This window comes from Vicugna pacos, chromosome 2 (assembly GCF_048564905.1).
Source record: "Vicugna pacos chromosome 2, VicPac4, whole genome shotgun sequence".
In the NCBI taxonomy this organism is placed as follows: domain Eukaryota; kingdom Metazoa; phylum Chordata; class Mammalia; order Artiodactyla; family Camelidae; genus Vicugna; species Vicugna pacos.
This window is the reverse complement of record NC_132988.1, coordinates 3,511,776-3,529,512: the sequence shown is the minus strand read 5'-3', so window position 1 is coordinate 3,529,512 and position 17,737 is coordinate 3,511,776. Positions and strand designations below refer to the sequence as shown.

The window sequence follows — 17,737 nt, the reverse complement described above, 5'->3', positions numbered from 1 at the left end:
GAGCCCCTCTGACTGGTGTATCTGATGAGGGATGAGGATATAATTCGTATCAGAAGAGTCACGTAGCTTAGTGGTAGAGTGCATGCTCAGCGTGCACAGGGTCCTGGGCACAAGTCCTGGGTTCGACCCCCGGTACCTCCATCAAATAAATAAAGAGGCAGGTAACACCTGTGGCAGATGAATTCCAGAACGTGTTCTTGTCTTCCAAGGGATGACTTGGCTACACAGCATGTGAGAGAGACAAAGATATAAATTACAGATAATAGAAAATATAAATGCTAAAAACAAATGCTTAGAGTTAAAAAAAACAAAACAAAAACAAAAACTCACATCCAGGAACTGTACCTGAACTTTTCCAATTATCTTAAGAGGAAGAATATTTTTATTTCACTTCGGTGTATTCTTGAACAAACTCATTTTATCACCAGAAGGTAAATTCGTGTGTCCAAACAGATGAGCCTTTTGAAAGGATTTCTGCCGCTGGGCAGCCACTTAAATCTTTTCTTTTAAAGTCAGGCGTGAAGTCATAATAGCGCTGTGATAAGCGTGGCCTGAACTCTGTCCAAATTTTATTATCACACTCCTTAAATATTTCCCTCAGCTTCAGATAAGCCCGTATCTAGTGGACCTTGGTGTGTATGCCGGGCACCAACAATGCGGCACAGATAAAAAAATGAAACAACCTAACCGATCATCATTCTTTAAAAATGTCTTGATGAATGATGAAATGGCCTCCTGTTAATATGTGTGGGCACTGGAACCCAGCTATGCAGGGAACACACGTGAGTGGGCAGGAGACAGTGGACAGGAGGAGTGGTCTCTGGGGGGTCTGGGTGATGGTTAACTGTGGTTTCCTAAGCCCGGAACCGTCCTGGTGTTGGGTGGAGGAGAGTGTATTCATACCTCCTCTTTCCTGGCTTGAATATTGATGCCCTCTGAGTGAGCTTTGCTACCTACATTTCCAGTCCAACATTCCTGCTATCCTGAACTCAGGAGATGGAACGCATGGCAGGAAGTCCTCCTGTTTTTTTTTTTCTTTCTTTTTTCCCCTTTTTAAAAAAACATTTATTGAAGTGTAGTTGCTTGACGATGTTAGTTTCACATGTACGGCAGAGTGACTCAGTTATACGTGTGCATACACATGTGTTTTCTGTTCAGATTCTTTTCCATTACATGTTACCACAAGAAATTGAATCTAGGACGTCCTCCGTTTTCCCCTGTCCACCTACCTCTCCAGGCATGTTCTCCCTTTATTCTTACTCCGTGTATTGAAAGCAGACGGGAAAACAAGATGATAATTCATCAGAGAAAATTTTTGCTTAGTAGAAATGTTAATTTCATTTCTTTTTTTTTTTTAATTTATTTTTTCCTGTAACGGAGATGCTGGGGATTGAACCCTGGACCTCGTGCATGAAAAGCACGTGCTCTACCCCCGACCACCCCCATGTTCATTTCATTTCTTCAATTATTTCCTCAACCGTCAGTACTGTGATGATTTAGTTGTGGGCACGTATAATAAAGGTGTGTTGCCTCACATTTACAGGAACTGTTTCTTTTTAATTATTACTAATTTAATAGTGCTTCACATGATACATGTTTTAATAAACAGCCACGCACCACGAAGCCTCACACTAGGTGCCTGGATGTTAATGAGGTTTTGTGCAGAGATGATGCAAGGGGCTTGAATGCCATGCCTTGGCTGGAGCGCGATCTCTGAATCCACGCCGTAGCGTTAGCTGCCCAGACCCTGGCATTGTGTCAGGAACTGCACAGTGATCCAAGGTGATGCTTCTGTCCAGGTGCACCGTCCACACAAGTTGTTGTCGACTGAGGATGGGTGACTTTGCATTTCAAGGGCAGGTCAGTCTCGGAAGGGATCTGAGCAGGCAGGTGAGTGCCTGTTGCACAGTGACTCATTTACTGCCCACAGCCGTCACCAGTGATACTGGCGTTGTGCCTGCTTTGTAGGACGTAAGATACAGACACAAAATCTAAGAATTCACTATTTTTACAGTCTGTCGATGAATCTGCCTTCTATTATTACAATGGAAGGACCAACTGAGAGTAGTAATAGCAACATACTCTCGCTCGTGCTGTTCTAGGCAGGTGCACTTCAGGAAGAAAGGCCGGGGGGCTGGATCTGAGGTCTGCCCTGAGGCAGAAGCAGTGCTCTGTGCGCCTTCTGGCCAGGGGAGGAGCTGTGGGCTCTTCCCTGCATAGATGCGGTTGTGATGACAGCAGGTATTGAAGGAAAACTACCACTTACGCAGCAGCTTATTTCTAAGTGCTTTACATAGTCTCTTGCTCAATCTTCACAACAGCCTTGAGAGTTAATGAATATTACCCTCCTTTGTAAGAAGGGAATCTGGGGAGTTTAATCAGAATTCTCAACAATGGGTTTGGGGCTCAAAGAGTCTGTTTTGTCCTGTTCAGCTGGAGACAGTCCTGTGTGATGGTTAAGAATGCGGGCTCTGCAGCTGGGATGAAAAGTCCGCCCCAGCTCTGTTACTGGTCCCGGCGCCTCCCTGTACCTCAGTTTCCCTGTCTGCAGTATGGCTCCCATGATGGGACCTGCAGATAGGGCTGTGTTTGGAGATTGAATGAGTCAATACTTATTATCTGGCACATAGTAGGGACTTCATACTGTTTGCTTTATTATGATGATTTTTTTTTGCACAAATATTTTAGAAGACTTGGAATTTTGATCAAAATTATTGTAAGACATGCCTTTTTGTCATTCAGTAACACTATTGGCATTTCTTCATAGTGTTTATGTTTTCTTGGTTAAATTTATTACTACACATTTTTATTCTTTTTTTTATTGAAGTGTAATTTTAGTTTCAGGTGTACAACAAAGTATTTCAGTTATACATATATATACATACATGTTTTTTCAGCTACTTCTCCATTACAGCTCATTACAAGAAATTGAATAAAGTTCCCTGAGCTCTACAGTAGGACCTTGCTGTTTATCTGTTTTATATACAGTAGTATGTGTCTGTTAAGCCCCAACTCCTCATCCGTCCCTCCCCGCCCTTTCCCCCCCCCAACCAGGAACCACAGTTTGTTTTCTCTGTCCATGAGTCTATTTATATTACTCCACATTTTTATAATTCTGCTGAAAGACATTTTTCCCTATTCAGTTTCTAACTTTTTTTGCTGTCCTAAAGAAAAACTGTTGATACTTGTATATTGATCTGATATTTATCCACTTTACTAAATTCTACTTTTCGTTCCAGATGGTTTATTAACACCAAAACCTTGACATTGTCTTTGACACCTGTTTTTGTTCACACCCACATGATCTCATATCAGATCTGCCTTCAGAATATTCACAATGTGGAACCACTGTTTACATTCACATCCCCACTGTCCTTCAAGCCACACCACCCACAGCTGGGTTACCCCCAAGCCCTTCCCACCTCAGTGCTTCCTCGACCACAGTCTGCTCTTAAGGGAATCTGCGATCAACTCAGGATCATTTTTCTCTTCTGTTTCTGTTACATTTATTTTCTTTCCTCTCTTATTAAATTAGCTAGCGCCACCCCCCCAAATGCTGAAAATAGTGGTGAGGATGCCCAGTCCTGTCTTTGTTCTAATGAGAGTGACTTTGATTTTACCTAATGTAATACTTACACTTAGTGTCTGTTACATAATTTTACCATGACAGTTTTTAATGTGTCAATTTAACTGACAGTTTCTTACTTTTCAGTTTACTCAGTTTTTATCTAAGGAGTTGATTCTGTCATTTTTTTCAACATTTGTTAATATAAGAGCATCTATTTTTTTCTCCCTTGAATACTCTAAAAGGTCATTCTTACATTAATCCTCAAGTTCGTGAACTAAATCCATACACTGTCAAGAAGTATTCTTTCTTTTAATCCACTGATTGATGATATTTGATTACATTTTATTTAGAAGTTTTGCATTTCCCTCAATTTCGGAGTGAAATTGGTCTTAATTTGTCATGTTTGATACTGCCATTTCGAAGAACTTGGATACAATACTTTTTTTTCTATTTACTAGAAATTTTTATTTTTATCTTTTCCAGCTTTCTTGAGACATTGTTGACATAGAACATTGTGTAAATTTAAGAAGTGCCACCCGCTGGCTTGCTACACTCACACACTGCAGTAGGATTCCCTCCGTGGTGTTAGCAGGCAGCTCCATCGCACCACATACTTCTGTTCCTTTTTTGTGGTGAGAACATTTACGATCTGTTCTCTTAGCAATGTTCAAGCATATGATGCAGCTTTGTTACCTGTGCTCACTTAAACTAGCTTTTTTATTATTGTAATTCACTGAGTGAATATTTGCCATTTTCAGTTTTTTCACAATTGCTTACATAAAGTTGAAATGATATGTTCCTATAAAATCAAATAGAACTCCTCTGTAAACCCCGTGCCACTGCTTTTTATTGATAACTGTTTGACAGTCTTTTCAGTTTCTTCCACTTATTAGTCTATTCACTTTTTCTACTTTTTTAGTCAACTGTTATCATTTATGTTTTCCTAGTAAGTCATCTATTTCTTTTAGCTTTTCAGATTTAATTGGCATAAAGTTACTGAAAACATGCTTACAGATGTTGATACATTTTTACCTGTGATTATATCCGCATTCCCAATGTATCTAAATTCTGGGTTCCCTCCCCCTACCCACCCCTCTCCCCCCTCCCCCTTCCTCTTCTCTGAGAACCAGCTTTTGGTTTTATTTCTGAATTCTAATTTTATATTTGATTATATCTTTTATAGCTTTTGTCTTCACTTGTTTTCACCTTATACTCATGTTTTGTTTTAAAATTTTTTCTAGCTTTGTAGATGGAATTCATGGCTTATATATTTGCAGTATTTTTATTTAGTAATAAAATCATTTAAAGCTATTCCTTCCTACCAGCAACAGCTCCACGACACACACGTACACCTTCCCATTTCTTGCAGGTAGAACTCTCATATTTTCCTGAGAACTATTCCATCGTATGCTGTCTTTTTCTGTCTCCCTTGCTAATTGGTTTGACTTGCACGTTTCCTATGTAGGTTTCAAATTCTCCATAAAGGATTTAGTGTGCCCCAAATTACATAGTGCTGAGTCAATTAAAATAAATATCTGTAAAACTTATATGTCCAAATTATCCAGTTGACTGATCAACTTAATCTGAATGACCCTTAGTGTTTCTCCAGCCACTGAACAAGTTTTGGCCAATCTGAACAAAGACACACAAATTCTACACAATTAGGCCTCAAAATAGAGCAAGTATAAGTATACAGAAATATTTTAAATATCACAGGCAGTGTGGCTTCACTCTTGAGAGCATGGGCTCTGGCATTCAGCCCCCAGAACTGGAGCCCTGACTTCACACTTGGTTGCTGTGTGACCTTGGCTGGGCACGTAGCTTCTCTGTATTTTGTAATCTGGAAAATGGGCACAATGATACTGTCGACATTTCATGATTTTTGTGAGGATTGAACGAATTAATGTATAAACTGCAATGAATATGTGTAATTATTATTTTTAAACTTATTTTTCAATATGAGGCAAAGCATGGGTAACCATTTTGGTGTCTAGACAGGGGTATAAACGTCTTCCTCCGCGTCTGAGTCACATTCTGATAACTGAAGTGTAAAGCAGCCAGCATGGTCAGGTGGTTGTCCTCTCACTCATGTCATTACCATCCCAGCAAGCCCAGGCTCCAGGGGACACTAGGAGGGCGATGAGTCTCCTCAGCCCCACGTGTACCTGTTGGCAGAGTTTCACAGGACCATCAGCTTCCACAATTCATGCGGTGGATTTCATCGACAGGGTTTTAGTTAGTAAGAACCAGAAACCACCTGCTTGGCTGGGCTGGTTTACTCCTGTTGAAGGACAGGCTGGGTGTGGGACAATTATGTTTACCAGTGAATTTCTTTCTTTGGTTCCTCTTATCTTCACAGTTTTTAAATTCCCACAGGAGAAGGAAGATTTAGTCTACAATCCCAGACTTGTTTGTTAAACATAAAAGAACATAAATCCTCCGCAGGCCCCGGGGCTATGCCGGAGACGGGGAGTGAGCACAAAGCACTCAGTGCTGTGTGCTCTGTATCAGGTTCGCCCTGAGAAAGTGACATCTGACTGGCCCGTAAAAGAGGTTTAGTAAATCCCTGAAATAGCTGATGTGGGCACCTGCGCACCTTGGAACTTGATACCCGAGGGTGCCTCACAGGGACTGCTGTGTCTCCAGAAAGTCACCTGGGCGTGTGCAGAGTCCTGACTCTGCAGATGACTCTGATTCGTAATTTCACTTTTACGGGTCAGGTGTCATTTGGTGTCCTCTCCTTCCGTTCCCTTGGCCGAAGCCCAGACCATCCTTCATCATTGTCCTCTCTCGTCGTCTTCTTGATGTTCTGAGCCAAGTCCTGGTCAATCAACCAGCCAGCGTGTTCGATGCTTCCCAGATTCAGTACATGGCATGCTCTCTGAAAAAAAGGAAAAGTTCAAATTATTGGGGAAGATGATTGGATTTAATGCATGAGTCTTTTTCCAACTAAGGCAAGTTGGAAGAAAACAGGGAATCCAGTGGCAATATTTTTGTTTGGTTTTGTTTTCTATTTTGGAGATTTGATAGCGACCATGAGGCATGGAACCCTTTCCAGGTACATCTTCACTGGTTCTGTCTTACACAACTTGACTGTGATTTAAGTAACAGAACACTGTTTTTTGTAATCATACCCTTTAGCAAGAGGACTTACTGTTTTGATTCATCAAATTAATGGTAAAATAATGGGATGAAATTTAGAATTACAGTGTCATGTGACACCACGTCTGAAAAAAAATCTTAAAACACCTAATTTACAATGAAAGAATTAGTCACATAACTTTAAGTTCTGCTGTTTAAAGGCAAAAAACATAGGACTTTTTTAGACGTTCATTTCACTTAACTCCATGGAATGTGAAACTATGTAGATCTTTAAAACACTTTGATAAATGAATGCACCAGGCTTGTGTGAGCATGTGAGAATTAATTACCAGCTATCTAACTGCAAATCCAGAAATTGTTGTAAAGATTAGGGTACTTTTTTTTTTAATGGCATCAAATTCAGTGGAAAATCTTCATGACAAAAAAAAAGTAATAATGTACTTGTCTTTCCTTTGTTTGCAGGATAGTGATTTTTGCATCAGGATAAAAGTTAAATAAGGCAAAGTATAAAACTTAGTTATTCCTTAATGCATTCTTAACATTTTTAATCCAGATATTCCTGAGAGTGCTTAAAAACTGCTTAACTTTTAAAGCGCTTACAGATCAGATTAACGCATAATGGTGTTTCTTTTTCAACAGAGATGGAAGGGAAATTATAGATAGTAAAATAGTGACGTGAGTTGTTAGGAAAGATTGTAAATAGTTATTTGGAAAACGGGCTGGAGAGAATTTTGGATGTTCCATGTTCGCCCAGCCAGTTTATCGAAAGTGACTATTGTGAAGTCATGCCGAGGCCGGTGGGTCCTGCGTGGTTTCGCCGCCTTTGACGGCTCCTTGGCGTGGACAGCTCCGGCCGCTTCCGCCCCCCGGACGCCCTCCTTCCCTCCCCTCTCAGTGCCGTGCCCTTCCTCTCAGCGGTTTCCCTCCTGTTTCTGGGTGTTTCTGTCACAAGGCCTTTTCTCTCCACCCACAGCAGAGATACTGCTGTTTCCGGGTACTCCTCAGACATGTTCTGATCCAAAGTCTCTGTTGCTCCCTCATCGAAACCGTCACACTGGGCCTCCTATGCACTCAGGTGCCTGTGTGGGCCAGGGATGGAATTAAATGAAGATCTGGGCATTAAAAACAAACAAAACAAACAACCCCCCCCCCCAAAAAAACCCCACCAACATGGAAAGGAGACCAGGATTTTTAAAAACCAGGAAGAGGACGTCCCATCGAAAGGCCTTTCCCCTTGGCCCAGCCTCAGTTTCCGTGAAGAAGTGAGGACCGGCCACCCTGATCTGGTGCAGCAAACGCTCCACGTGCCGGGGTGAGGCAGAGAATTAAACAAAGACACTGCCTCCCCTGGGGCTGACGCCCAGCCCAGAGCCCCGAGCCCTCAGGGAGGCCCACTAGGCCTAATAACATTTAGCATTGCTGAGGATTCAAATTTGCTTTTAAAAAAAAGACTGAAATCCAAGGGATGAGGGTACAGCTCAACGGTAGAGAGCACGCTTAGCATGCCTGAGGTCCCGGGTTCCATCCTCAATACTTCCTCTAAAATCAGATAAATAAATAAACCTAACTACCACTACCCAAAATAATAAGATAAAAAGTGTTTAAAGACAAAGACTGAATTTCCGTTTTTTCTGTGAAATTCGACCTTCGCCAATGCTGACTTCAATGTTTTCAAGATGGGTAGAGCCCAACAGAACGGTGCTTACCTGTTTGGGACATCAGTCCACAAAACGGTACCACAGTACCTGGCTCTGACATCCCCAGGCCTTCTCGCCCGCACCTGTTTTTCCCTCCTGACCTCCATCCACCTCTTGGTTTCTCATCCTCTGTTCAGGATCACTCATGCCCAGCCTCTTGTGTCTTCTGTTGCACTGTAAGTGTTGTCTTTCCGGCTGGAATGTATTTCCATTTCCCCTGCCCAACCGCAGTCAGGCAGTCCTCAGTGACAGCCCCCGTGTCCCTCCATGAGCTGACCTGAGTCCCACCTTGTGGAATCACCCTCACCCGCCAGTGTCCCACACGGTTCCCTGCATCCTCGCATGTGAGCTCTCCCTGCAGTGTTTTAGGAACCCTGAGCCCATAGAGCTGTGGTTTCATCCTGAGACATATCACACAGCACTTAATACCAAGGCAGTGCTTCCTGTGTCCTCATGGAATGATTGACCAGGTTGTCCTCCAGCTGGTCGTGGTGGTGGCCTGTATCCCACAGGTTACCTCCCAGCACAGAACAAATAGGTACTTTGACGGAAGCTTTGTTCCACGTGGAAACCATCGTGATCTAAAAATCACTCTTTGATATGAGATTCTATCTGTAACTCTTGTACCAGGTGCGTCTGAAATAACCACTCAGTCTGCTTCGCCCCCCTCCCCTCACCCCGCCCCCACCTCTGCCGGGTCCCCCCTCACACATCCAGCAGAACGCCCAGAATGGTTATACCGACTGGCGTGTGCTTTCGTCATTTGTGACCCGGACTTGTCACATGATGGAGCAGGAACACTCTCTTCCTTTTGTACCTGAGTTTTCTTATTTATTCCTTTCAACTCCCAAGGGTATATTGAAAGGTAGGTGTGGCTGGGGGCAGGGGATGCAGGGCAGAGATGAGGGACAGACTTCACCGAGTGGCCACTGACAGGTGGTACCGCTGTCCCAGGTACCTTTCTTGAAACACCCCTGTACACTAGGTCGCATTAGCCTCAATTTAAGAAAGGAAAATGAGACTGAAACAGGCACTGTATGCCATGAGAGTGCTCTGGTTAATTCTTTAGGACATTGGTTTGTTATACACTGTGTCCTTTTTTTTTTTCTTTTTTTTTTAATGGAAGTACCATCAGTTACAATGTGTCAATTTCTGGTGTATAACACATTGTCCCAGTCATGCACATACATACATATATTCCTTTTCACATTTTTTCCAGTAAAGGTTATTATAAGCTATTGCACATAGTTCCCTGTGCTACCTTGTCCTTTTTCAACAGTTTTTTTTTCTTCTGTAAATTCACAGCTGCCCAATATGTATTACTTTTAGTTGTCCAGTATCTACTGAATTTAGACTTCTGAAGAAATCAACCAGTGGTTTTCATCCGTGTCAGACCTCCCTTAAGAAAAGTTTTGCAATGTCCTCTGTAGTATTCTGAAATGCAGCTCATAACAGTGATCATCTATTTATATGTGCAGCTGTTTAAAAAACAAATATAATGGCTTAAATGCTATGGAAAGCTGAAATAATAACAGTAATTGATAGCAAAATAATGTATTTAAGTACATAAATACACATGCACAGTTACAAGTAAGATGTTTATGTCCCTTAAGTAGCAGACTCATTGTGAGTATGACAGCTGTAGAAATAGACTAATATGGAAATGTTTAATTGTTTTCATTTGATGCAAATAGCGTAAGCAGTGTTCCAGGAAGTCATGTGATTTTCCAAAATCGTAACTCTTGGTAAGGTTCCCAAGTATAGAAACTTCCTTCTATTTATTTGACAGTTGAATTTCTAGAAAGATTGGCTTAAACTAAACCCGCAAAACGTCTTTGTGTTTCTAGGTGAGACAGTATTAGGTTCCAGACTCCAGTGAAGAGCAGCCATGTCACTTACATGAATGTCCAGAGAGCTGTTGGAAAGGCCTGGAGGCCACGGGGCCAGACACCCGTTTTCGGGACTTGCTATTGTTGGATGTCTGTTGGCCTGGCCCTTCCATCCCCAGCCACTGGCACAACCCAAAATGCCTTGACATGTGTCTGAAATGTTCTCTTCAGGGGCAGCACTGCTCTCCATGAGTGCCACTGCTGGAAACTTTCAAACCCAAGTTAACACTTGCTAGCAAAATAGTGTCACTCAATCCTTGGGTTTAAGATACTGAGTGTAGCACGGTGTAAAACAGAAGAATGTAGGAACTGGCTCGTTTCTTCCAGGGCTTGGCAGCCTAGCAACCAAGTTGGACCACTTGCAGAGATGTGGTTAATATTAAAGATGTGTGTTTATCAAAAAAAGAAAGATGGCGGCGCCGGGCTGAGGGCACCCAGGAGGGTCTCACTCACAGAGTCTCTGCATAGGACAGAGGGAGACTTGGAGACTGTGTCTGTAACAGGTGGCCCTAGACAGGCTTGGAACACAGATGAGGAAGGTGAACCAGAGTCTGACCAGGTGCGGAAGGTACTGTCGGAGGTCATAGGCAGTGATAATGAGAATTAAGATTGGAGCAGGGGGCGGGCATAGCCCAGTGGTAAAGTGTGTGCTTAGCACACATGAGGTCCTGGGTTCCTTCCCCAGCAGCTCTGTGAAAAAAATAATATAGATAAACAAACCTAATTACCTCCCCCCCACACACATACAAATGAAAAAGATGCTCAAGAATACGTTGTATAAACAAAATGGAAATATCAATAAAGAGATGGAACACATAAAAAGAAACCAAAAAGAAATTCTGGGGCTGAAAAGCACAATAACTGAAATGAAAAAAAAAAAGGGATTGGAGCAAAACTGTCAAATCCATATGGAAAATAGAAAGCTCGTGGTTCTTTGCTTGTGAATGCATTTTCAGTGTGTCTCTTCTTTGGAGTCTCTGACTCTGAATTTGGGGTGAACCCCCAGCCGCAGTCCCTAGATGGATCCATGGCGCCGTCCGTGGACGTGGAACATGAATCGCTGAAATCGTGGCTTTATGTCTCTTTTGTCTTCGTCTCTTGCAGGTACGATTTTGTGGAAGTGGAGGAGCCAAGTGATGGGAGTGTATTAGGGCGCTGGTGCGGTTCTGGCAGTGTGCCTGGAAAACAGATTTCTAAAGGAAATCAAATCAGGATAAGATTTGTATCTGACGAGTATTTCCCTTCGGAACCAGGGTTCTGCATCCACTACAGCATCGTGGTGCCGGTAAGAGTCACTCAGAAATCCTGTTGATCCCGATCGGTTGTTTGGTTACTCCTCCCGCCCTTTAAACCAGAGAATTAGGAAAAACAAGAACCAAAAACCTTTCCCTCACTTCATGTATCTTTTTAGTAAATGTCGCTGTATAGTTATCACAAATGACTTCAATTTTGTCACGGTGGATCATTAGTCTCTGGATTGCCCTTAACGTCCATGGTCTTACGGGATGTTTTACCTTTTTCCCCCGTTAAGGTGGCATCATTCCTTTCTGTACCTACCAAAAGTTGGGTTTTTTTAGACGTGTTGTTTACAAATATGCATGTAACATGTTTCTTTTTATCTTTTTCTGGAGAAAGGTAAACTTACTCTTCATTTCAAATCAATGTTCTAGTAAAATACACTTTAAAAAGTAGTTATCTGTTTTCCGACTTATCTTAATATTTATCCTGTTTAAATAATAATTTATGGCCTTTGTGCCCCCAACAGGCATCTTTTGAAATTTCTCACGGAAATTTAAGAAACCTGTCTATTTTCTCTAATTATAATTGTTACTGTATTTTTGGTTGTGTTGCAATTGCTTGTACCCTGTATTTTCTATATCATTTCAAACATTTGTGTCTATTTGTTGCACTAAAATACTGAAAACCTGTTTGCTGTTTTTTGTCACATTCTGCTGAAAATGGTCATTCAGAAGTACTTCTATAACTATGCTGTCATCTACTATACTTTTAAAATGTGATCAATATCGCTATTTGAAACGATATAACATGGACACCTTTAATGATTTTGACAAGTTTAGCAAATCCGCAGACATGCCGGGAGCAGTAGCGTGGGTTACATGCGTTAATACGAGTGTTCTAATTGGGCACGAAAACAATGCACACAGCAGGCTAGGGATTCATGAGACAAACAAGCAATATTTAACTCAACGCGTTATATTCTGTTGTAATGTTATGCAGAAATCTCCCTTTTTGATTGCCCAAATTCAGTTCTGTGGAATGTTGTTTAAGCAGCTGATTCAATTATGAAATTTAAATATTATTTGAGATACAGCTGAAAAGAAGCAACAGAGTGTAAACTGAAGTTTGAAAATGATTATTTATTTATTTAGTAACAGACTCATTTATGGGGGTACAACTGAAGTTAAAGGAGACATCTCTAAACTATATACAGTGAGTTTACATGGTGTATCTTGACCAGTTTCCTTATGTAGATTGTTTACCATATCTGTATCTATTCCATTATAAAATACTTTTCCCAGGATAGATTCGCTACCATTTCCTTTGTTCATTCCCAAAATTTTTCTTAATGTAACGTTTTTTATTTAAATGTAATAAAATTTGGTAATTTCATCTAGAAATGTGTTAATAGTAGAAAAGAATGAACTTATTTAAGACACTTTGCCACTGTGATTATTTCTTTGACTAAAGCCACTAAGAATCTGTTTATCACACTTTCACGGTACCCTACTTCACAAAACTTATGAGTATAATATTTTTTTAAGTCTAAAATGGCCTTGGGAGCCATGGCTACCGTTTCACAGAGTTATTCAGTCCCTATTTTCAGTTTGGGTTTTAGCACATCTAATGTTCTCAAATATTTAAATATGAAACAGTTCAATTTTACCATAAAACATAATGGTAGTTCTCGTATCACAGCAAAGGTTTTATTTATCCCAAACCTGCGACAAAAATAAACTTGGAACTGAGAAGATATTTGTATTTTAAATGAACTAGTGTCTTCATATTCTGTGAATAGCGATCTAGCGCCATACCATTGAATAAGACATGAAAACTGAAAGTGTCTATGCCAACACTAGGGGTTGTCTTTTTCTGTTTTTACCATGTCGTGAGTTAGCTGGTTGTGTGACCCAAAGAGTTGTGTGGATGAAATGAAGTATGTAAATACAAAAACACAGCACACGTATAGCATGGCTCGGTTCTGGCCCCACTGTAGTTTCTCGATAAGTAGTTGAATGCGGACTTGATCTTAAAACACAGTCACCCCAGCTTAACTAACAGCAGATTCCCTGATGCTCGTATGTCCATATGTAAGTGTGTATCATGTTCGTGAACCTGGAGATGAAAAAAGAACCGTAATTCCATCCTCTAGACCGAGAAGGGCCCTGCCCCCAGAGATGCGCTGTGACCAAGGCCGGAAACTGCACCTGAGGGGCTTTGTGGAAAAGGTATCCGTGGTCGCATCATCGGAGTCGGAGTCAGTGCATTTTCAGATAGTTATCGAAATAGTTTGCTACATTGTCCCTGTGGACCTTGGTGGCCGGGGACTCACACTTTCCTGGCCTTTGCTGAGTAGCTCTCCGTGTCTCTGCTGGTACCTAAGCGGACCCGGGCCGGGCTGCAGGACCCGGGGACCTGTGGGGAAACAGCACAGAGGACCTTGTTCTAGTTTTTTTTACGCTTAGGAGACAGCAGCCCAGGCTGGAAGAAATCAGAGAACACGGCCGTGGGCTCCTGCCTTGCCTGATAAGTGTGACCTGGTGATGTTAATCTTGCCGGATCGCTTTCCGGAGCAACTGTCAATCTATGACTTTTAGCTTTGAGGTTTTGGTTTACTTTGATGGCATATCTGCTGTTTCCTGAGTTATCCTGTCTTGAGTCCACAGATCGACCTGTCCTCCCATTCAGGGCACACTCATTCTCCGCTATCTCCCCAAGATATGAGGAGCGAAAACTCGATGAGTGATTTTGCCTTTAAGCCTTGCAGAGTGTTTTGAACTCTGACTGTGTCTGGCTAAATGACACCCCTCCCTGCCTGCCTTGCCCCCTGACACTCGCCAGGAGGACAGCTTCCATCAGCCCTGTCCATCACTGAAAAAAGTTAAGGGAAGAAGGTCTGCCTTCTGCAGAGTAGACTGTAAAGTTCCATGGCTTTGCCCAGGGACACATGCCCCTCCCAGCCCCTGGTTCATCTCTAATGCTTCCTTTTTCTCTTTGTTGCCAGAAATGAACCTGAGAATGAGCACACCCAGCCCCCCAGAGACAGCGGTCTCACTGATGGCAAACCCACTAGGGAAGAGTAGGACCCTAGGGGCCACTGGCCACATGGGGTCTTAAATTTGTAATGATAACATGGTATTAACCACACGTCCCAAGTGGACTGTTAACCTCCCTGAGCTGCTCAGCGGTACCTCCCAGAAACTCCGCCGTTGCCCCAGGGCTTTCTGAGCCTGTGTGGAGAGGCGCTGACTTATGATTTACCATGTGTCCCACAGCAGTAACGAGGCGCCAACCGGAAAACTGAAGAATCGGGGTAACGATGCCAGATAGGCTCCTGGTCCTGGAATATGAGGCTGTATTGCCAAGGACACATTCTTATCCTCCTTAAAGAGCTGAACTGTGGTTTCTTTTCTTTTCTTTTCTTTTCTTTTCTTTTCTTTTTTCTTTCCTTTTCTTCTTTGTTTCTTGATTGAGGGCTGGAACCCCTAAGGTAGTTAAAGAAATGAGTGCATACTTACGGCTTTGTAGGCATGCATGTGTATAATTGATGTGTACCTGCTTTTTTTGTTTGTTTTGGGGTTTTTGTTTGTTTCTTTGTTTTGGTTTTTTGGGGGTAGGGAAGCAGTTCTATTAATTAATTCATTCATTAATTAATGGAAGTACCAGGGATTGAACCCAGGACCTCATGCATGCTGAGCATCCACTTTACCATTGAGCTCTACCCTCCACCCCTTACCTGCTTTTTATAATTAACTTAATAATTTGTATCTATTCACATGTAGAAAAAACGTTGAGTTTACTCACATTTTTTTTTCTGGGATAATGACAGTGAGCTTACTTTAATATTCTTTCTATTCAGCAAATAAGGGGGGCACCCCTGCAGCCTTCCTTGGGAGCAGGGGGGATATTCGATTCCAGTCAAGCCCTAAGACTCTGTGGTTCCAATTACCATGTATCTTAGAAGCTGAGTTTTAAGGCATTAAAATTCTCAGAAACGGTCTTTGCCACACATGTTATTAAAAATTATGTTTGCCTTTGTAAGATGATTCACCTACCATTTCTCCCTCAGCTAGTGAATGAGACAGCATGTAGTTAAGGAGTTTCTTACTGTTTTGAACAAAGTGATGCTGATCTAATGTATTTCATATCTTTTATACATAGATACACTTTCCTTAGTAATGATATACTTCCTGTATCCCTGTCTTGATTCCCAGGTACTTTAGAATAAGGATAAGGCGTAAATAAAATTTATCTTTCCATTTGGCTACTTTAAGTTGGCATTCCAAGCTAAGTTTTACTTTAGAAAAACTTCAGCATAAGATGTTCACCTGAAATTGTAGCTAGTTGTTTGCAGCTTTAGGAAAATAGTTCTAGATGTACTATACAAACTTAAAATTTTAGGACTTAAGAGATGATCATATTAAGTGAAGTAAGTCGGACAGAGAAAGACAGATATCATATGATATCACTTCTATGTGGAATCCAAAAAAAATGATAAATTCTACTTACAAACCACAACCAGACTCACAGACATAGAAAACAAACTATGGTTACCAAAAGGGGAAAGGGGAGGTGGGATAAATTAGAAGTTTGGGATTAGCGGATACACGCTATTATATATAGAATGGATAAACAACATCGCCCTACTGTATAGGAAGGGGAACTATTTTCAGTGTCTTGTAATTACCTATAATGAAAAAGAATCTGCAAAGAAAATATATATATGTACGTGTATGCATAACTGAATCGCTTTGCTGTACGCCTGAAACTAGCATTGTCAACCAACTACACTTCAATAAAAAATAAAATTAGAAAACAAAACAAAACAGAATTTAAAAATTTAGAATTTTCATGCTATTTTCAAGAATTCTTTATAGAAACAAGTATTTCCCAGTCATACCCCGTTAGTAAATAATAGAAAAGAAATTCGTGCAAATTGATGCCACACAAAACACATTCAGCTTTATGATTGTGTGGAAGGGGTTAATAGCTAGTCTTTGGTTTTTGTTCCCTTCGTGCTGGAAGAGAAGAAAAAAAAAAGGCCCAGTAGATTAGCAGTGAGAGATTGGGAAGAAATGAAGCAAAACTGAAGTAAAACAGTGCAAGCTTGTTTCTGCTTGGAGGCCACACACAATGAGAGCCCCACGCACAGTTCAGCTCTCTCCGAAGGAGAAGAGCATTTCTTGTTTAATTCTGGAGTAATTTATGGTAGGTTACGTGTGTTTTACTCTGGGGACTGCAGCATGAGCACCATGATTTTAAAATGTTAAGAAACCTCCAGGAGCTGAGAGGCACCGTCTTTTCTCCTACTACCAGAAACCCTTATGAAAAAATTTTATTCTTTTTTTAAAATCTCAGCCTCCGTGTAAAGTACATCACACAGTTTTGTCAGGTGGTTACACGAAGCCGTACCCGTGTTTGAGACGAAATACACAAATCCAAACGTGAATATTTTTACGGCTTTTCCCCCTCTATATAGAAGTATTCTTCTTGAGTATAATTTTACTTGTAATCCGCACTTGCTTAAATGGTGATGAGAGTTGAGGATTTTCTTTTTCTCCAAGCTGGCTAACATTCTGAAGGGTTTTTAAACTACTGTGGCTTTCTTGGAAAACGGTTTGATTGAATATTCTATTTTTAAACAGTTTTCACCTTAAGCTTTCTGGTCAGAAGTAATATCATAGTATTTTCAACAGTGTATTTGCTCTCACTTTCAACCTAATGAATGGATCAATTTAGATGAAAAGCAATGGAAGTTACAGCTTCCATGCCATTAGATTCCTTGTATTTAGATTTTTTCTTTATTGCCTGAAAAGGGGCGGGTGGGGGAATGAATGAACTGAAAGCTTTAAGTTGCTTCCCAGTTTTTTCTATTATTTTTATGGTTTTTACTTGTTCTTTTTAAATATGTATAACCACTGGCACCTGTTGGATATCACATATTTTTATTCTTATTAGTGAAATTACATCCAGACACTGATGTACATGAGAGAGGGGTACTATTTCTGCGGTCAGTTATAACCCCAACTGTGTGTTTTCCTGAAGAGCGATCTTGTAAAGGACTTGGGTCGAGGGTGAAGTCGTGCTCGGCCAGTGCTGGCTGCCGAGGGTGTGTGGTTTCTCGGGGCAAAGGCGTAGAAGGACACTTGATGCTCGAGGTGCCACTGAAGAATGCATGACCGATTGCCAAAGTAGTTATTAATTATGCAGGATGCGGAGAACAAAGCAGCTCAGTGCATATT

General features: G+C 41.3%; 1 protein-coding gene across 7 annotated transcripts in view; it reads left to right on the top strand.

Moving 5' to 3' along the window:
- PDGFC (platelet derived growth factor C) overlaps positions 1 to 17,737 on the top strand; it is a 188,496-nt gene that overhangs the window by 128,268 nt on the left and 42,491 nt on the right. For all 7 annotated transcript variants that reach the window (XM_072974769.1, XM_072974761.1, XM_072974779.1 and 4 more), the window contains one exon: positions 11,361 to 11,541. In XM_072974769.1, the coding sequence (XP_072830870.1) occupies positions 11,361 to 11,541 (181 nt within the window). The remainder of the gene's footprint in view (positions 1 to 11,360; positions 11,542 to 17,737) is intronic.